Here is a 21,918-nt window from a genome sequence, read left to right as displayed (position 1 = left end):
TTTACAGTACATGATGTGGGTATAGTATATTGATCCATCTTGGTTTGCTCCAAGGGAGTTGGAAGGGGTTTTGGGCATACCATTGCAAACCACTGTCGGGGTGTATGTCAGGGACAGGCCCACTTGCTATGCGGCAGCACGAGCAGCCCGTCCATCAGATGTGACCCATCTCCTCCCCCGCCACAAGAAGCAGCTGCCAAGGTGTCGTACGGCAGGCCTGGAGGTCAGTCAATCACACTGCAGATGTGGTTTAGCCCCACAACCCGCTTGTCGGGGGCAGCCCGTGGGATGCAGTAGATAATTCGTACTAGCGATCCAGGTGTCGCCAGTCAGTATTGGGCTGTTGGCACCAGTGGCTCCCAGCCCATGACTGTAGAAGTGCAGGAGACTAAGGCTGGTAAATTGTAGGCACTGGCTCATTCAGTGGGGAGGGCCCAGGTGTCACCCACAACAACAGAAGAATGCCTTGAGAGTAAAGCAGGGTCCAGCTGCACAGTCGGCAGCCGGAGCCCTCGGTCAACAGCAACGGAAGGAGTCATAAAGAAGGGGGGGGCCTTTAGCTGAGAGGCTCAGCAGGAGGCTGCATGAGACAAGAGTCAGGCAACCATCTTGACCACCGGTGCTTCAGAAGGGCCTGCTGGTCTGTTAGAGGATCGCTGGGCTCCCGCAGTAAGAGCGCTCTTACGCAGTCCCGGCAGGGCTCCACCTCTCTGCAAGGCCCCAGGGACCCCTGGATGCCCGCTGTACCAAAAAGGGCATTTAGCAGCAGAGCAGCGCCAGAAGGTGGGTCCCACAGCCCTCAAACCTCAGGCCACAGACCCATGAGGACCTGTCACCTATCCCCTCGGCGGCCCTTTCATGTGAGTGTTTGCACAGTGGACATGGAGGGAGAGAGAGAAGGGGGAGAATTTCACACTGAGACCCCCAACAAGCCTCGATGTAGGAAAGGCAAGAGTCTCCCCTGTGAGTCCCAGGACACAGGGCAAGGCACAGCAGCTGCCCGGGGTGAGCATGTCTCCCTGGCCTACCTCACGGGCTGTCTTGAGGCACACATTGCCAATCAGAGTGGGTCCCCACGTGGCAGAGCCCGCCCCGTCTTCAGCACCGGACTTTGCCGCAGCCAGCCAGGATCAGGGCTGTACAGTCGCCTCAGCCTACTTCCTGGGGCATCCAGCAGGCCCCGCTACCGACTATGCCAGGTAGGGAGCCAGCACATTTTCAGGACCAGCAGGGCCTTAGTGTCCCTGTGGCGGCCACCATCTTAAGTCGAATCTGAGTCTCCAGTCGGCCCACAGTGCAGTCCCAATACCTCTCCCCGGCGCCCCAGGAGCCCAGGGGACAACAGCAAGGGTCAACTCCTTCACAATGGGGCCAGCAGGGTGGCTCCCAATTGGTGCTGCCAAGCAGGATGGGAAGTGATTGTAGTCGGGTAGTGGGAGCTGTACTAAAGCTCAACTGCCATCTTGGCCTGCTTGGCGAAGCCCCCACTAATAGCCCTGCTACCATCATTACCATCACTATAACTCCCACCATTCCTAGCACCAGCCTATTGTCATCTTCATTATAACCAATACTGCCACCACCACCACCATTACAAGCACCATCACCACCATGTAGCGACTACTACCAGTGCAACTACCACCACATTCATTACCACCGACATCAAGATTACCACTTCAATTACACCACTAACACTAGAAAAATCACTATCACCACTACCACCACATTACTATCACCACCATAAGTACTATCAACTCTTTTTCTTCACGCATCAGCATTAACACCATTACCATTTTCACAACAATGAACATCTCTACTACTTTATCAACGGTGCACAATTACTACCACCACTGCCATCAGCATTACTACTTTCATCTTTGCTGCCATCATTATCCCACCACCATTATCACTATTCATAGCAGATTATTGCAATTCTAGCCTAGCAAGCAAGTGTGTAAACTTTCTCTTTTGATGCTCCCTAAGGCTCCATATGTATCACCCATACCAGTATTATTACCCATACTAGTTGACATGTGCATGCTCTGCTTAGAAAAATATATTTCTGCTGTTGGAACCTCATTCATTCTACATGTACGCAGATTACACTCAATTGATTGTTCATCTGTCAAATCAGGCTCTGTTTCTCTCTTTTGGATGGTCAAGCCAACCTACCCCAGTCCGTATCTATTTTTCACTAGTGGATGTCAGACAATTCAAATTGGGCCCTGACAAATCTGACTTTTAGATGTAGCTGCTAGTGTGTTATAAACATCATGATGCCTTGGCAAACATATGCTTTTAAAGTGACAACCCATAGATCAAAGACCCTCCTCCAACACCACCACCATTGCAGTCACCACTACCAGTGCAACCACTAGTACTATTCCCAACACCACCATTACCATCACCACCTTTACTACCCCACCAGATTCCCATTTCCATCACCATTACCACCACTACCACACATATGCTCAACTCATGGATTTAAAAATCACCACCATTACCATCATTAACACTATTGTCATTACCTCAAACATTACCACCTCCAACATTGCCACAAAAACCATCTCCATTGCCACAATTACAAACATTACAGCCACCATCACCACCAGGGCCCCCATTCTAGCCACCAGCGTTGTCACCATTATCCCACTGCTCCATTAATATCTCCATATTACTTACACCATTAGTACTATTAACAATGCCACCTTTACCACTTGTTCTACCTTTTCCACAAACCCAATTAAAACTGCCATTACCAACACAAAACCACTACTGACATTGGCACCACCACTGTTCCAGACATTATTACCACTATCATTGTTACCATCACTAGCACCACTATTACCACCATCTCTATTAACACCACCACCATTAGCAATCAACCCACCATTGTCAAAGCTTTTAAAACCTCTCACAGATGACCATTATCTGCACCACCACATTATGACAATTAACACTGAAACCATTACCACCACCATTATTATCTTCACCACCAATACCATCAACCACCCTGCCATTTCTGCCACCACCATTAACGCTGTGTAATGACATCACAAAAACAATGAATGCCACCATTTACTACCATGATCACAGCAATGCCACCATCATTACTATTATTAAATTTACCCCCATTCTTTACCACCCCATCATTGCCATCAACCCATTACAAGCACAACTTACACCATTATCATTAACAGCATCAGCATTAAAACCCCATTACTATCATCATTAGCATAATCAGTACTATCACCATTACCATCACATCCATTACTACATTACCACACCCATCACTATTGATAGCACCACCAGTTTTACTACTGTTAGACCTGTCAGCTTTTGGGTAGGCTCCCCCAGACTTTTTTCCTTCACACCTTCTATTGTTCCTGAATTAAGGTTTTGTTGGCCTTAGGTCGCTGTGTACTTTGCCACTGTAACCAGTGCATTTGATAGAGACATCCAGCTGAAGATTCCTTATCTTTGAATTTCCCAGGTGCCAGACTGGATCTGGAAGATTTCCCTTGAGTGCCGGTAGGTGGCTTCGGTCAGCTCCGCGTGACGCTGTTGGTGTCGTCTTCCCCGTTGTGACGTCTGCATCACCTATTTAGGTCCCCCTTCAGCTCTCTGATGTTAGTTATTTTCTTGCCAGCCACTGCAGACATGTGAAGAGACCTACCCTCCATCACTTTTTGAAGGCTTTTTTTAGGCGTATTGTCGTACATTTTTTGGTGTGTAGGTTTTTCCTGACATGCCCAAGAAGACTTCAGCATTTAAACAGTGCGGCGCCTGCCACCACGCAATGTAGGTGATGGATCCACACTTGGTTTGTCTTTGGTGCCTGGAGCACGACCACAACTCGAAGTCATGCTCCAACTGCCGGGCTATGGCTCTGAAAGCTTTGAGGGAGCAGGGCCTAAAGCTCTTGCAGTCCAGTGCTCGGCACTGTGCTCAACCCAGAGGTCGCGTTCATGGTCCCAGTGAAGAGAAAGGTCTGGGCACTGCTCCAGGATGGGGAACAACCTTTACAACGCAACTTTTACAACGCACTACCTTTACAACGCATTTTTTACAACGCATAATCCATTACAACGCATGACATTACAACGCATGACACTACAACGCATTTTTAAAAACTACCTTAACAACGCATTCCATTACAACGCATACTACCATTACAACGCATACCATTACAACGCATAATATTACACTACACTATCCAACACTTACCCTACTGTTGCACCCCCTGGAGTTAGAATAGTAATTTTTACCCCTATACTATCCAACACTTACCCTACTGTTGCACCCCCTGGAGTTAGAATAGTAATTTTTACCCCTATACTATCCAACACTTACCCTACTGTTGCACCCCCTGGAGTTAGAATAGTAATTTTTACCCCTATACTATCCAACACTTACCCCACTGTTGCACCCCCTGGAGTTAGAATAGTAATTTTTACCCCTATACTATCCACACTTACCCTACTGTTGCACCCCCTGGAGTTAGAATAGTAATTTTTACCCCTATTCTATCCAACACTTACCCTACTGTTGCACCCCCTGGAGTTAGAATAGTAATTTTTACCCCTATACTATCCAACACTTACCCTACTGTTGCACCCCCTGGAGTTAGAATAGTAATTTTTACCCCTATACTATCCAACACTTACCCTACTGTTGCACCCCCTGGAGTTAGAATAGTAATTTTTACCCCTATACTATCCAACACTTACCCCACTGTTGCACCCCCTGGAGTTAGAATAGTAATTTTTACCCCTATACTATCCAACACTTACCCTACTGTTGCACCCCCTGGAGTTAGAATAGCAATTTTTACCCCTATACTATCCAACACTTACCCTACTGTTGCACCCCCTGGAGTTAGAATAGTAATTTTTACCCCTATACTATCCAACACTTACCCTACTGTTGCACCCCCTGGAGTTAGAAAAGTAACTTTTACCCCTATACTATCTAATACTTACCTTAAATGCAATTTAATATTATGCGTTGTAATGGTATGCGTTGTAAAGGTATTATGCGTTGTAATGGAAATGCGTTGTAAAGGTAGTTTTTAAAAATGCGTTGTAGTGTCATGCGTTGTAATGTCATGCGTTGTAATGGATTATGCGTTGTAAAAAATGCGTTGTAAGTGCATGCGTTGTAAAAGTGTGCGTTGTAACGTCATACATCCTGGGACCCCTAAGACTTTGTCCTCCAACTCGAAGTCCTCGAGTCGGTCAGATAAGAATCTCAATAAACACAAGAAGTTAAAGCTTGATTCGACTTCTCCACCATCGACTGCCAATGCATCAGAGAAGTCTCTGCGCTCTAGGCCTCATTCTGCTGAACCTGTGCCTGCGTCAGCTCTGCACTTCCCCACCTTCCCAGGAGCTGGAGCGCCCCACCTAGCTCAAAGAATTATATGATGGGATGTGTCTCATATTTGGGTAGAATGACAGTCCAGAGCGTCTTCAGGCCCCGGAGGCTCAGAGGGAGCTCCACCAGGTTTTGCGCCGGTGGCTCCGTCACCAGCACCAATGGCCTCCCCATGGATCCAGTGATGGATCTGGACCGACACTGGTCATGCTGCTTAAGCCTGGGTAGAGACTATTAGGTTGTGTTCCTCGCACTGATCTTTTGTGCTAGGTGTTTGTCCTGCACTCTAAAATCAGCGCGAACGACACTACGCATTGTGCCAGAGAGCTCTACTGTTTTCTGCTGCTCGAGTAGACTTTCTACTCGAGCAGCAGCTTCCTCAACGCTGGTGGCAGACTTCTCAACGTGAGCGGTCCCTACCTGCCGCCACTGTCCGCGATGAGAAATCTCGCCAGGAGGAGGTTTAGTGCGTTATTTTTTCTTGCAGGTGCTCACCAACTTACCTTTGGCAAGGCAAAACTCTGTGAAATTTGCTGGAGGAGCGGAATTCTTTGCCCAACCCTAGTGCTACTGTGACCTTCCCCTGCCCCTTCGACTAGACTCCCGGTGCTGCCGGTGCACACTGGCCGCACCAGCCCCAGTCAAGACAAACATCTTGATAGAGGTCCTGCAGCTGGATGTCCTTGGTCCACTGATGTCCTACTGGAAACTTGGTCCAAGCCCAGCACTGGGGATTCTGTGGTTAGGACAATTGCCCACAGTCAGCACCCTGCACCAGGCTACCCAAATTTCCTCACCAACCACCCTACTCCGTGAGCTTGGTGGTCCAAGCCTCTAAGTCACCGGCACATTCCCTTCTGCACCCCTGGTCAGGGAATACAAGAGGTAGATAGTTAGCCCCCACTTTGTGCCTGGAACATGATGTAATTTAGACTGGAAGTGCACAGGATCCCTGCCAACCAGGTCCTCTGTGCCAGAAGCACTTTCCCTTAACTGTACCTTTGGTTTACCAATTGGCACAACTTCAGTACCCCTTGTAAGTCCCTAGTAAATGGTAACCCTGCTACCGAGGACATTGGCATTATAGGGGATCCCAAGGGTAGCGGTACGAATTCTGCCACTCTAGGGTTCTTACCTCAAGGGGTGAGTGCCAGCATGCTCAGAGGTCAAGAACAAAGCCTGTCCTGGTTAGGAAGAGGCATCTGTGACAGGAAGCTTCAAAGTTTTTGTGCCTTTGAAGCATAAGCCCGAGCCTCTCCTGATAGAAGGAGTAGACCCCCCCTCCTATCCTCTCCCCCTTTTGGTGGGAAGACAGGCGGGAAAACTTAAAAAGAATAGGAGGTGTGCCCCCCCCTGCCAACTCCATTCCTCAGGTGCTGGAGACGAGAAGATGTATACTTTTCAGTGCCCACCATCTTGAAGATGGTGGGGCTTCTCAATCAGGACTATGTCCCCCTCCCCCAGGAGGTGGCCATAATAGAGGGTGTAGACACCCCATGTAAGGGGCCCATTGGCCACTACCTGTCACTTCCTTGTAAATGTCCCCACATTTTAATATTTTGGTGGCATCCCCAGACCCTGGACTTAGATTCTATGGACACAAGAAGAGGACAAAAAACATTGGACCGAGAACTGCAGTCCTTGTGGTGGACTCTGGGCGCAAACTGCTGCCTGCCTCCATAGAACTCGACAATCATCATCCTCCAGCTCGTCTCATCACTGTGTGGCCTCCACAAGCCCCTCAGAGTCATTACCACTTTGCAAATTGACAAAGAGCTCCCTCAAGATAGAGGTACTATCTCCATTCAGCTGCAGGTCGTCAAAACAGCAAAGTCTTGTCCAATGTCATCCAGCTTCCCAGTCCAATCTACATGTCTGAGATCCATCTAAAGGTACACTTGCTCTGGAGGGTCAGCTCAGCCTCTGCACCAACTCTTGAGGCGCCAGGAACCAGCGGAGTTACAAAGGCACCAACACCTGGGGAACCTGACCCTTTGCTGCAAAAATCTACAAAGCTGAGTCCAGGTAGTCTTCAATTTTACAGCGATCTAGTGCAAGACGAGGAACTTCAGGACTCTGGTGACCCACCTCAGCAGTGCCCCAGCAGCTCCAAAATCGTTGCTCACAGGTGCCAGATCCTGATTGGGAGGTTCCTCTTTGAGGTCCTTTGCCCAGCTGCACATCTTCACTGCACCCAGCCCGCCTATAGCATCTGCAATCCAGCTGCGGACAGGTTTCTAGCATCAGGGCTGACACCCTTTTAGGGCCCTAGTTTTTCAGAAGCACCCCAATATCAGTGCACTTCATGGCTCCGTGCTTCTGGTGTGGAAGGTCATGAAAAGTAACTGACGTCAGCACGCTGAGGTGGTGCCTATATAAGTGACGCAGACGACACCGACAATGTCACACGGAGCCTACTGATGCCACCTACCGGCATGCAAGAGGATTGCTTGAAGAAAAATCTTCCGGATTTAGTGTGACATCAGGAAAATTCTAAGATAAGGGATCTGCAACTAGATCATGTTTCTACCAGAAAAGGCATTACTGAAGGAGTAATTTGTACTTTCATCCTTGTGCTGACTCAGTAAAACATGGTAAAATTGGCATACACCTGGTTGGCATATTTAATCTACTTATAAGTCCCAGGTAAAGTGGTATATCATATACCCATGCGTATAAATTTAATTCTACTAGTGGGCCTGTAGTGCTGATTGTGCCACCCACAGATTGTCCTGTAAAACATGTCTCAGGCATGCCATTGCAGACTGCGAACAGATTTAAACTGCCAATTTGACTTGGCAAAATTACTCCTTTGCCAAGCCTAATAATCCCTTTTTTCATATGTATAAATCGGCCTTAAGGTAGACCCTAAATAGCCCATAGGGCAGGGAGCATTGTAATTAAAATGTAGTAATTAAAACATTGGACATGTCCCTTTAAGTTTTCCAGGTCCTGGTGGTGATAAACTCCTAAATTAATTTTTCACTATCTCAAGTCCTACGCCTTCGCCTCCAATAGGATAACATTCAGTTCCCTTATAACATTGAAAAAGTGCTAACTTTGGATTGGTAACAGGTAGGAAAGTCGTTTAGAGGTAAAGAATTCCAGACACCTCCATAGGGGGAAACACCAGAAGCTTCTCCCACTTCAAAGCGGTACCAGGTATAAATATCGAGCCCTCAGACCCACTCTTCAAATCCCATCTGGACTTGTGTAAGACTCAGAAGAAAGACTGCTCTGCTGCCCTGCTGCTCTGCTGCAGGAAGTACTGCCCAACTGCTCTGCTACTCTGCTGACCTGCCTGTATGAAGGACTTCTCTGCTGTCCTGCTGCCTGACTAAGAAGGACTGTACCTGCACCTTGAAATCAGGACCACCAGAGAGAGTCCAAGAGCGACTTGGCTGGCCTCCTGATCAGTGCCTCAGGGACAGAAAAGGCTCCAACGATCTTGAACCCTGCACTTGGACTATGCCTGCTGGGATTCCAACCCTCCCCACAAGTGGTGTGTTCCATGACCCCCCATGTGGTGCCTTCCCAGTCCTGGACCCTTAGAAGTGGGACTAAAGGTGCTCTACCAGCACTGCTATGGTTCTCATCAGGACTGGTACAGCATGAAGGAACCTGACCCAGGACCTCACATCAGGGCCCTAGCAGCTCCACATTGGAACCAACCCACCCCAACACAACTCAACACATGACCTCACCTTGCTTCCCTTGCAGCCTTTATTGGAACTGACGCAGCAAGATGAAACTCAATTTAGGACCCCACATACCTCTTCCGAACCAATGCCTCATGACCCATTTCGATGCAGGACCCCGTATCACACCTCAGAACCTCCAATGTGCAGCACAACACCCTGCATGACGGACAAAAGGTACAATTCTCAGTGGACATAACCTGATCCCTGTATCGTAGTCAGCCTGAACTTGTGACTTTGTCCCAGTCTGTAGCGACTTGATAAACACAGTTGGCGCTTTATGTTTCTAAGCACTATTTTTACTGAAGTCTTTAAAATTGCATCTCTCTAGTTCTACTGATTGGATTCTTACATTTTGGTATCAAATATTTTATTGAAATTGATTCTATTTTTTGAAATTGGTGTAGGATTTTTCCTGTGTTGTGTTTTACTTTATTACTGTTTGAGTGCTGCAGAAATACTTTACACATTGCCTTTAAGTTAAGCCTGACTGCTTTTCTGCCAAGCTACCAGAGGATTAAGCACAGGTTAATTAAGTGACTGTGGTTCACCCTGATGGTGATTTCGGCTGTTGCTTGAGATGGGCTCACACCCACCTCAACCAACAACCCAATTTCTCACAACTGCCATCAGCACGACTACCATTACACCATTGACACCACCACCATTAATATCAACACCATTTACCTCTAATACAACTCTCACCACTCCTGTCAATACCACCACTTTTACCCCATTACCATCATGACAATTAGAGCTATATACTCACTACCATTACACCCCCAACCATTATCCCACCATTATGCATATCCTTACTGCCACCAGAACAATTGTCATATCCATTGTGAGCAAACAATACCACTAACAAATCTATTACCACCATAATTAAAATCATCCCCCTTATTACCACCATCAGCTTTATCGGCAACATTACCTTTAAGGCCACCATAACTAATACCATAACCACCTCCACTATTACCAGTACCACCATTACCACCACCACCTCCCATCAACACTAATACCACCATTATTACCTTTATCACCCTTACCTCTACCACTACCATTACCACTAATCCCACAAACAACACAACCTCAGTAAGAAAGCCCCACCATCATTACCACCACCGCCATTATTTCCATCTTTAGTACTATTACCTCCACCACCATCAGCAATATTTCTATGACCACCATCATCACCACTATTATCAGTACCATTATCAGCACTACATCACATCTATTAGCACCACTACTGCTAACATCACCAACACTGTCACAAACATTACTATCACCAATATCACTAACAATCCCACCACCACTTCCACTAGCACTAACACTACCACTGTCACCATCACCAGTGTCACCAATATAACCACTGGCACCACCACAGGTACAACCACTAAGATCAACATCACCACCACCACTATTGTCATCACTTCTCATAGCAGCCCCACCACTATTACTATCACCACTACTACCAGCACTGCCACCACCGCAATGTTCGTATGTGTTTCTAAGAGAACTCCTATTTAACATTTTGAAAAATATCTTAATTTTGGGAACTTCTCATAATAAAGTAAAACAAAAGTAATAAAATTATGAAAGATTATGCCAGTGTAATGGAAATGGTGTGCCTAGTTCTAAGATATCTATAATGGAACAGTAACAGAACTGAAAAAGTCAGAATACTCCCCCAAATAAACTATTGTTATTAATCTCTTGTATGAAAGATATTTCAGCCTAGTCACATGAGTTGGTGGGTCGCCCTTCTCAAGAACATACTCATAGAAAGGTGAACAGTAAAATCAAAAATATTTTCTGCTGCGTGACCAACTATCATAGGCTCTTTCCTTTCACTCTTTATGGTGGTGTAACACTGATAGATCAATCATGGACTTTGACTCTGGGCTTTTGTTGACCTCTTTATTTCTTATTACAGTGTCTGCCAAGAAGGAATCTTCAACTGCTCAGAAGAGAACTGTGATGGTAAGAAACATGAGCCACACACAACTGACACCCTGAGCCAAATTTATCATGCACATAAAGCCTACTATACATGGATCAAAGAAGGTGAATAACATGTTTACAAGTGTCCACCACTACTATCAAATATACCTAAAGACACATCACAGACATTAGAAATAAGCATTACTTTTCAGGAACCACGCAACATGTAAATCTGTCACTTTAAGTAATCCCTTCCTTCTGGGGCAGAAATACGTCCCTTAAATACCCCACAACAAATAGGGTGCATGTATCACGAATAAATGACTGAGGCAGAGGGGGTTGATGCAATAACCATGATGTATTAAGAGTAGTTATCTCTTGTTGCTTATGCATATTGCCCCAAGTGGGAATTTCAATTTTGAGTGCTATTTCCATTATGTATGACATTGATGCATTATTAGCGGGTGGGCCCACACCCTATGTGCCGCCACCATACTATGTGCCACCAACATATTTTCTACCAAAATCCACTTAAACCTCCTACCTATAGGTTTACAATGTCCTGTTTTCACAGTAAACTGTGATTATAGGTGAGTGGAGAGTTGTTGTAATGTGTCTTGGTGTTAATGTTTTTAAATTATTTTAACATTTATAAACCCCATGTATACTTACAAGGATTAATGGCATATGTGATGTATTCATTAGTATTTCTGTAGTACAAAACTTGTTGAGGAGCTTTGGAATGCTGTACAATGCAACAAGAGGATTTAAGAATTATGGGCCATATTATCACGGAACGGCGATAACATTATTGCCGCTTTAGTGTCAGGAAACTGCCGCTAAAGCGGCGATAATGGGCTTGATAATATGCCCTTGTGAATTCCCATAGAAGCCCAGGTTCCCACCAGAACATGGGCTTCTATGGGAATTCACAAGGGCATATTATCAAGCCTATTATCGCTGCTTTAGCGCAGTTAATGTTATCGCCGTTTCTTGATAATATGGCCCTAAGTTTATTCAGTTTTTAAAGCAACCTAAGATTCAGTTTTCATACAAACCATGCAAAAAAACTTGATGGAATCTTAATATACCAGGAATTACTTTTATGACACAAGGACACATAGTCTTGTTTTCTTTTTTAGACAATGAAAATGTAATTGATTTAGACCTCCGAGATCAACAATTAGAATAAATACATGAATCAAACACTTTTTTATAAAATTATGCTGTTGACACATCAGTAGAAAATTTCCTTTTAAAATATAGATCAAGCAGATTTCATGAATTTGTACAATTTATTACAGACAAATGTATTCAGCGGAGATTTCAGAAAGGCAATCAAGTCATTAGGGGTCTAGAGAATATATCTAAAAGCGATAGGACTCCACTATTACATTTGTTGCATACACCTGTACCATCACCTGAATCACTCCAGCTTCTTGTATACTCCGTAAGAGGTAATATGTCTAATCGAAACACGATGATGCATCTATGAATACTATGTTGTAAGGAAAAACTCACATACTGTTGGTGGATCCTAAACTCAATAGTGGATACAAGGGCTTTATAAAGGGGTAGTGAGAAGCAGTGTGCCTTGTCAAGCTCATAGCTTAATCATGGAGTCAGGTTTTTCAAAAAAGAGCTTCAACTGTGCTGGAGACCAGGATTGAAGATTTCTATTGAAAGTGTCTTGTTTCTTATCTGCCTTAAAAGTTTTAGGTTTTATGTAAGGCCCTAAGGAGCCTTCTATTGCATGTCAGAATTTGAATGCCCATCTCATTTTGTTGGCCAGAGCTATTGAAAATGCGCTTACCATTGAAAGCTCTAAGTAAAGGATCTGGGCTGGAGTATCTGGCTCAGTAACATTATTTTTTGTAGTAATTTACTTTCACTGGTATTCAGTATGCTCCATCTATCGGTGGGAATTTATACTCCATGGCATAAGTTATGGTAGGTGGGATTTTTGCCCTGTATATTTCAAATTTCTGTTGTCGACGGGGAGTAAAATCTCTTTATGGCATTATTGTGTGCTACTTCTTTTTGATTCATCTGTTGCAAGTGGGAATGTACATCTAGGGTTTGTGAAAAAAAACGCCCTAGGTAGGTATGCACTTTTACCACCTCAATTGTTGTGCCATCTAAGTTCCAGTTAAAGTTAGTGTGATGTTTCCTTTCCCTAAATGGGACTACCTTTGTGTTGGAGATGTTTTCTTTTAGGTAGTTTTCTTCTGAATACTTAGTTAGATCATCTGTGTTTCTCTATAAGCCCAACTGGGGAAGATCGAAAAGTACCACATCATCAGCATATATTAACACATGTATGTTTACAAATGCTGCTATGGAAGGGAAGTTCTTTACATTTAGAAAACTCTCTAGAAAATGGCTTAAAAGTAGCGAGAACAAGAGGGAGGCTTATAAGCAACCCTGCTTTAGGCCGTTCAACTGTATCATGTGAGTCAAACCTTTGTCACCTCCATTCTGGACTTTGCACCATGTTGAGGTGTGGGGGGCAACTATCAACCTCAGAAGTGCGTCAGGTATCACCATTTTCTTTGGTTTCTCTGAAGAAGGGGTCTGTTGACCCTGTCAAATGCTGTAGAGAAATCGACAAAAAGACTGTATACTACTTGTGATTTGGTTAATACATACTTATCAATAATTGTCTGTAAAATAACTATATTATCAATCACAGGGTGGTTGGGCTGAAAGCTCACTTGAAACATCAGAATTATATCCCTGAAGGAAACCCAGTCTTTTAGATGGTCGAGGATATTTACTGCAAAACCTTTCCCTGTGGCATCCAGGAGTGCGATTTGGCTGTAGTTTCCGGGATTGATGCAAGTGCCTTTATTTAGTATTGGGATGATGATACTTCCTGTCAATGAGTAGGGAATTTGGCCAGTGTCATAACAGTGAAGAAACAGGGGCGCCAAAAACGTACTCCAATTCACCAGATTACTTTGAATTGTTTTTACTGGTATCATGTCTGGGTCCGTAGCTGCTGTGGTCCTACACTTCTTGATATAAGGCTTTCTTTTCTTTTCTGAGGGAGAATTTGATAGCTGAGAAGTTCCATCAAGAAGCCTAATGTTACATATTTTCCTCCTGTCGGGCTGAACTGTGTTTATTTTGTAGAGATTGAGTAGATACCTTTCCCAGTCCTTCCGTGATACTGGTGTGGTATTTAAGGGTTTAAGACTGCCAGTTCCTTTTGTGATGAGGCGCCAAAATTGTTTGGTGTTTTTTTGAGTGGCTATCATATGCAATTCCATCCAGGATTTATCTGAGGCGACTCTGTTTTTTCCTTGTTAATTCTTTGCAGTTTTTTTTCAAGAGAGCTATTTCTAATTTCCTAGGGCCTGAGAAGTTGATAATGTGCCGTCTAATTAGCTGTTTTTTTTTTTTTTTTTTACAAATGTCCCCCCAAGCGATCTTCTTTTTTGAATGGTGGATTATGGAAAGAGACCTTCTTTTGTAGTAGGTTTATTATGGATATGAGTGTTTGCTCGAAATGCTTAATTGGGCTGATGTTGGTATTTGGTGACCAAAGCGGTCAAGAAATTAAGTTGAGGTTCAGATGGTTTAACCATGGTCACTCGCATTTGAGAAATGACTGCTGAGATAGTTACATTTTTGGAAAAGAGCTGGACTGAATATTATTTAGTCTAATATAGAACTACCATGTACTACCCTTCTTGAGTCGCTTGCAGGTACATCGCTTTTTCATCTTCCATTTAGGATCACACCACCGATTCCGTTAGCTAGCTCCAGTAGGATTTTCCCATGTTTTTCTGCTTTTATGTTGTCAGGGAAAATAGGGATTGGTATTGACCATGCATCTTCAGCATATCAGTTTCTACAGGATTTTATTGAGTGATTAGAGATTTTAGTTTTGAAGTCTCCGAATATGATGACTTGGTACTTTCCACATGCTTCTAATGTTAATTCAATCTGATCAAATATTTTTATAAGCATGGAGCTGAATTAAGAACCGGGCGGTAGATAGAGATTAAAGAGAAATATAGGTTCAGTCACTCTGGAACCCTTCTTTTCGGAAATTTATCTTTATGTATTGCGCATTATTGCTGCCCAGATGAATTCTTTCAAAATTCCACTTTATGTCTTCTGTCAGTAGGATCAGCAGACCCTCCTTTGCATGACCTCGACTTACTGTTGTTGCAGGGATTTCACATGTAAAGTAATCACTTTGATTGAAGTTTCCGAGAGGACAGGTTTCCTGGAGGCAGAAAAATGCAGGGGTGTTTTTCAAAAGAGACTGTAATTTTTGCAGTTCCGGACCTGCAAGATTCCATGAGAGAATATCAATGCTCTTTGTGAAGGAGTCATCGCTACAAGGGAAGTTTTGCGCCTCGTCCCTGCCTATTTGCATTTAAGTTGTCTGCAAGCCAAGACCAAGGGTTATCCTTTTTCGTATTTGTGGGCTCAGGAAGGCTATGGTTCATATCTGTCTTTCACCCTCTGTTATACAGATTGTTAAATTGTCCTCTTTGGGTTCTGTGAAACTTTCTGTAAAGTTAGTTTGGTCAAAGAAGGGGTGGACTTGAGGAGCCTCCTTTTAAAACTGTTTATGCCTTTGGAGGAGCCAACAAAATCTTTTGTCTGACTCTAATCACATTGAATCTTTACTTTTGTTTCAGGTAATTGCAGGTATCACACCATTCCAAAATGTGACTTGCCTTGTAGAGACATCAGGTCTATCTGAAAAGGATACCAATTTTAATTCAGAAGACGGCAGAGATTGGAGGGAAGAAAGTGAATGAATGAGATTAAGTACCCTTTTCCGATGTAGGGGGCCATTTGCTAGGGAAAAGTAGTCGGATAGCTCAAGGGTTACAAATACGTTCTGAGTTTTCCTTTTTCCTACTGTCGCAGCCTTAGAGTCAGGAGGGAGGACAACCTGCTCAGGGTAACTTGTATTCTGATAAGTGCTTTTAGTTGTAAAATCGGCAGCCAAAGGATGCAGTTGTATTGATAGTGCTGCAAATGTCAGTGGGGGAGGAGTTCCCTTTGCGTTGTTGCTGTCAGTGTTAGCTAATATATCATCGAATGGCTTTTTTTCTTCTTTTTGGTCGTCAGGGGCTAACTGGTACTTTTGTGAGAACTTTATTTTCTGGTGCTTTGCCTTTGTAATTCTGCGGTTACTTCTTTTCCTTCTCTTTTTTGTACTTTTGCAGTTTTACTTGGGCGTTTTTCCGGTCGTAGTGTTTTTAGGGAATACCTCACTTGTTTTTCGAGTTTCTGAGAATGGTGACAAGTGTCATTGAAGAGAATGTTGTGGGGGATGTTGCTGAGGGCTTTGTGTAGGCGCCGACTCTAGTTTACAACCAAAGATAAGATAATACTTTGGAGTTGTGATTAGGTCGAAGCCCTTCTTTGGGTCCTCAAATAGCTTTTTTAAGGAGTAAATTGTATCGGCTTGATCTCTATTTTATTTTGAGATTTATGACTTTTGCTGTTAGTTTGCGTGCCTCTTGATTTTTTCAATTAGTTGTTTGTATCTTTTCTTCCGGTTGAGATATGTTTTAAATCAATTGATGTGCTTTTCTGACTTGCGTTTCATTGCATGTGGAAAGGTTTTGGTATTTTTCTGATCCAACAGGAATTGAAGGACGACCGATTGTGATTCTAGAATGTGGTTGCAAGGTGCTGTAGATTTTTCTAAGTATTGATTCTAGAACACTTTGTAGAGAAAAGAGCTAATTGACGATTATTGCTCTATTTTTTTGATGATCTCGGAGATTATAATATCGTGAAATCCGGAGAAATAGACAGATTTCCGTCTACATCTGAAGGATTACTAGGTGTGCTATTACATAGCTGCAGCGGCTCCTTTGGTGTTTTTATAGCTGGAACTAAAGTGATCTGACTCAGATTTATATCCAGAAGGATAAAATCCATTGCAGAGGTGCGTGTTGTCGCAATTGAAGGTGAAAATTGTTGCTATTGAGCTACTATGCCTGAGCCTGTAGGAATCTGCCCTTCAGAATCTTGGATCTTGTGTTCTGCAGGTGAGACTAAAGTATCACCTTAATTCCCGCAAGGTCCCTTTGGTCTTCTTGTGTAGACGTTCCTTGTTCCTTTTTTGGATACAGTGTACAGAAGAGGAAATACTCTCGTATTGTGAGTGATCCACAAAGTGCCCGATATGCTGATCGCGTTTTGCTTCTTCTCTGAGATTGCACCATACCCAGTCTTTTCACAAACACTGTTCTGCTTATCAATTTTTTTAAAGCCATTGCGTTCACTGTATACTGATGAAGGTTTTGCTTTGGGCACCGGTAAAAGTTAAAAGTTATTTACAGACCTGCCAGCCTTACTTCAATTATATGATCAGCCTTCATTATTCAAAGTGCCTGTTGTGATACATTCTTGCAAAGGGGTTGTTCTATATTTTGCACTACTCCTTTTATTACGGTACATTTGGTCTTGATCTTCCTGATGTGTGCGACTGTTGAACGGCTATATCGATCCCCTCTTCAGCTTTTTGCCCTGAAAAATGTGTTCCTCATTGTGATCAAGTCTGTGTGCCACTTTCAAGCTTCAGGCTTTGAAAGTTCACTTGCCATATGTGACCATATGCCAGATGTACAAAGTCATTTTGAACATGGACCAAATCACAGGCTATGCAACTGCAAATTAATGTACTAAACCCATGTTTTGATTCGATAACAGGTTACTGAATTGCAAAATGGGTTTGAAAACCTTTTCTTATTAAAAAAAATTGCTATCACTGCTGTGTGCCCCGAGTCTAGGGCAGGCCGGGCGGGACCATTGCCTTTGACGATAGAAGACTGAGCAGGGAGGAGGAAAGTGGCACATCATTAGTGCACATGTTGGTTTGGCAGCCATCTTAGGCCAGCCAAAAAGACATGCGCACTTGGGTTTCTCCAACTCAGCTGTATTGTACAGCCGGGTTAGAGAAATGCCACAGGCTCCCAGGCACTGTCTGAGTGGCAAACCAGGCCGTTCAGACCAATCCTGGCGTGGTTTTCATGCTAGGTATAGCATGAGAGTAACACTGGATTAGGTGGGGAGTCTGGGAGCTTTTTGCAATGCATGCGAGGAGGAAGCTAGGGTCTGGAATATCCCCCTCCCCTGCTTTGCCCTACCACTTGGTTTTGGTAGCACCCGCTACTAAACAAATGTTATTTGAAAGAGGCATGTTCAGGGCATCCCTTCTAAACTGAATTTTTTTTTACAGTATGTTTCAATGCTTTGCGACTGAAATCTGGTCACAAAACATTGAAAAGTTACTGTCTACAGAGAAGGGGTAATAGCACATTCACAAAAGGCGATTGGTCCCTTTGGGACTCCTTCCTCTTTATGAATTAAAAAAACGTTTATTAGTGAGTACAGATTGGTACAGGTGCACACTTCCAACTCTCAAACAAATGTAAAAGAACTTGAATCTTCCTTTTTGAACACCACCCTTTTTCTTTTAAGGAAAATGGCCTGCATTTACAAAAAAAAGTTTCTTTAAATGCGATTCACTGATGAGCCTGCCACCATGCAAGTGATGGTTGCAATTTATGACCTACCTCATGAATATTGATGAGGTAGTTCGGATTGCGATCCACTATGATTTGGAATTTAATGAACTGACCTATTTGTATATAGGTCAGTTTGCTAATTTATTTGTGACCACGTTTTGCAAATGGAAATTTCAGACATCAGGCTCCTTCTTCCCAGACAAGCTGGTTCTTGGGACACGTACTTTTTTCTAAAAGTGGTGTCAACCTTTCATTTATGGTGGTTCAAATGACTCTTCCTGTGTGTTGTTTTCCTTCGCATCCATCCAACTAGGAGAAAACGTTATACCAGATGGCCCCATGCAGACCATTAGCTTCTATACTGATAGGACTAGGAGCACCACATTGATGATCAGCTGTTCACACTTTTTGCCAGTGCGAAGAAAACAAAAGTCGTCGAAAAACAAACTTTGCCCTGGTGTATTGTCTTCTGTATTCAGATGTTTTATACTCTATCCAAAAAGTCCTTGAAGGCCTTCAGGCTCATTCCACCAGAGCAAAGGCTGCTCCTGTGGCTCTGTCTTGGGGTATGATTTTTGATGCAGGGGGGCCTGTTTGTCCTTTTCATTCTGCAGGACTTCCTATAATAGATCAACTCATACCCCCTGCTCCTATTGTGCTGATTGCCTAAGTACAGATTCAAAACATGAAGAAACTAAAGGTAGAGGTATCCATTAAAAAAATATGTTACTTATGTTCAGTAACATTATCCCTAGGGCATCCTGTATATTCCCTCTCTACCAGACTCTTAGTAGTGTTGAGTGGAATCTTTGGGGTTAATAAGATCCAAAGGTAGATTTTTCTCACACCTGTTTAACAACAATTATTGTTAGACTCATATCTGCTTCAGAGGGAGGTGAAAATGGAAGAGAAAGTATGTAAGTGCTCAGAGGTGACATCTATATATGGCTCCAAGTCCTTGTGTCCAGGGTGGGATGGGGTCTCAATAGATGGTGAGAGCGCCACATACCAGAAAATAGGATCTGTGGAGCTTTTCCAGATCCAGCCTGGCACCTGGAAGGTTTCACAATGTGATGAATCTTTCAGTAGACATAGTTTGCACTTGAAAGAGTTGCCAAAGGTAAGGTATTCATTGGTTACTTTAACTCTCTCTCTCTCTCTACATCATCGCTTGGTTTGTGCCACTTCTCTCCCCCTCTCTTCATTTCCTTTTACATATCTGTACCTCATTCTCAAACCATACATATCTCTACTTTTTTCTCTACATACCTCTTTCTTTTTCTACCTCTCTCTAGCCTTCTCTCTGGCTGACTCAGGTTTCTTATACATTTTGTATCTCGCTACCGTACCTATCTCTCTACCTCTTCTCTGCCCCCCTATGAACTATACTCCACCACTCTCATTGTACCCTTCTCTTTACATCTCTGTCCATCTCCTGCCTCCCACACACTTCTATTACACTGCAGATTTGGAGGTTGCTGTCTGGCAAAAGAAGTCTACACATAGAAAAAAGAGAGCAGGGACAAGAAGGGGCAAGAGAATTAAGAAGAACATTATCACATTTTGACTGATTGAATTTGGGAAAGTCCCCATACCACTGCTCTGATTTTCAGTGTTGCAATGAGAATGCCAGTTGTGAAGGAGGGTTTACTTGAAAATATGAAGATCCAGAAATTAAAACACCAGTTTCAAGCACTAGGTACTTATGCCTTATTGTATCATTATGTACTAGTCCACTAAATGCACATCAATTTATTCTTTACCATCCGTTTTCAACAAGAATGTAGATGAATAGGCTGTTTAGATGCCGAATCCCACTTAAAATACTATTTTGGCACTAACTCTGAATCAAAGTGCAAAAAGAAATTTATCAATGTTTTCTCAAAGCTTCTTTTGGTACTGTTTGGCTAAGGGGTGCTGGGTAGCTTGAACTTTCAGCTGTTTCCATACCAACATGAATGACTGGGCAACATGCAGCGGTTTTCAGTTGTGGCTGATGTTGGGGCAAAGTGGCGATGAGGGGGAGGGGGACATAACAAATACAAAACAAAAAACAAACCAGAATTCCGCTCTTCTGGCTCCACTGTAGGCACAGGCTCCCAGACTGCCCTGCAGCCAATCCTGGTGCGGTTCTCAATCATGAGAGCAGCATCAGGATTGGCCTGAGTACCCTTGATTTGCTCTCCCTTGGAGACTGGGAGCCCGTGCCTGCTGTCTCCAACCCGGCAACGCAGCTCGGGTTGGAGACATCTTCAGTGCGCATGACGGTTTGGCCTTCCTGAGACGGCTGACCAAACCATCATGCACACTGACAACAGTGCACCTACCACTCCCCCTGTACTTGTCCTCCCTATAGCCACGCCTCCTAGACGCCATGGTATGGAGAAAATTAAAACAATAATAAACATGCTTTATTATCGTTTTATCTTTTCAAGTTTTGAAGATGCGGCTGCTGGCAGGGTTGGTGACACTCCTCCGATGGAGGAGCTGCTGCTGGTGGTTTTTGCCATAAAGTATAGCAAAAACACAGCAAGCATTGGCAACGCCAATAGGTTAGTGCCCCAGTGTCACAGGTAGCCCTAATCGCTTTGCCAGTGCTTCTTTAGATTTGTATCCTGATTAGCATTATTGTTTATAGACCATCTAAAAAGGATTGGTAAGAATCCTTGTGCATGTTGTCTCTGTATGTTTGTAGGAAGTCATGATGATTGATTGCTTACACAACATTTCCTTTTCCCTTCTTCAGTGGATTGTCAGTGGTCCGAGTGGTCTCAATGGTCCCAGTGTTCTGTTAGCTGTGGAAGTGGGGTGCAGAACTCCCAGAGGCACCAGAGGCGGTTGCGCCTGTATGACGGAGAGGAATGCCAGGGCCCTGCCACACGCCATCGTCCTTGCACTATGCTAGACTGCGGTGAGAAATATGTTCCCTTCTTATATTGTATGCCTTCTTGACAGTTTTGTTTCGTAATCATTACAGTGTCTCCATTCTGCCATTTTACCTCTTGAATCCAGAAAATCAAGGCACAAATTCCAGGCTACTGACCTTCAATTTCCCTTAAAAAGCAATGAGATGCTGAAATCAGCATTTCTGTCCTAAGAGACTGCACAATTATGTGACCTGTTTGTAAACTTTGGCGTAATTGCTGTTTCTTTGAATGAATTTAGCACATCTTTTTTTGGGATCATTGTGATAGTGCAAAGTATTGATTAATCATTCTCTAAGCTATCCTTTGTCCTCTTCCTATAATAAAACAGCGGCACAATTCTGTGGACCATGTACGTCTAAATTCTGTGCACAAGTGGAAGGGTTTACTTGTGTAAGGTATTCACAAAAGGTGGCTTTTTGGTAGTAAATTCTGTTAATCACCTTTTTGATTGCTCCATATAGG

At 43.7% G+C, this 21,918-nt stretch overlaps 1 protein-coding gene across 1 annotated transcript in view; it reads left to right on the top strand.

Annotated features, from left to right (window-relative positions):
• LOC146796142 (SCO-spondin-like) overlaps positions 1–21,918 on the top strand; it is a 1,481,201-nt gene that overhangs the window by 1,403,598 nt on the left and 55,685 nt on the right. The window contains exons 110-111 of the mRNA XM_085631266.1: positions 11,011–11,057; positions 21,276–21,440. Of these exons, the coding sequence (XP_085487392.1) occupies positions 11,011–11,057; positions 21,276–21,440 (212 nt within the window). The remainder of the gene's footprint in view (positions 1–11,010; positions 11,058–21,275; positions 21,441–21,918) is intronic.

Source organism: Triturus cristatus, chromosome 10, assembly GCF_964204655.1.
Source record: "Triturus cristatus chromosome 10, aTriCri1.1, whole genome shotgun sequence".
NCBI classification, from domain to species: Eukaryota; Metazoa; Chordata; class Amphibia; order Caudata; family Salamandridae; genus Triturus; species Triturus cristatus.
Note: the sequence above shows the minus strand (reverse complement) of the source record. Positions and strands in the feature narration are given on the sequence as shown.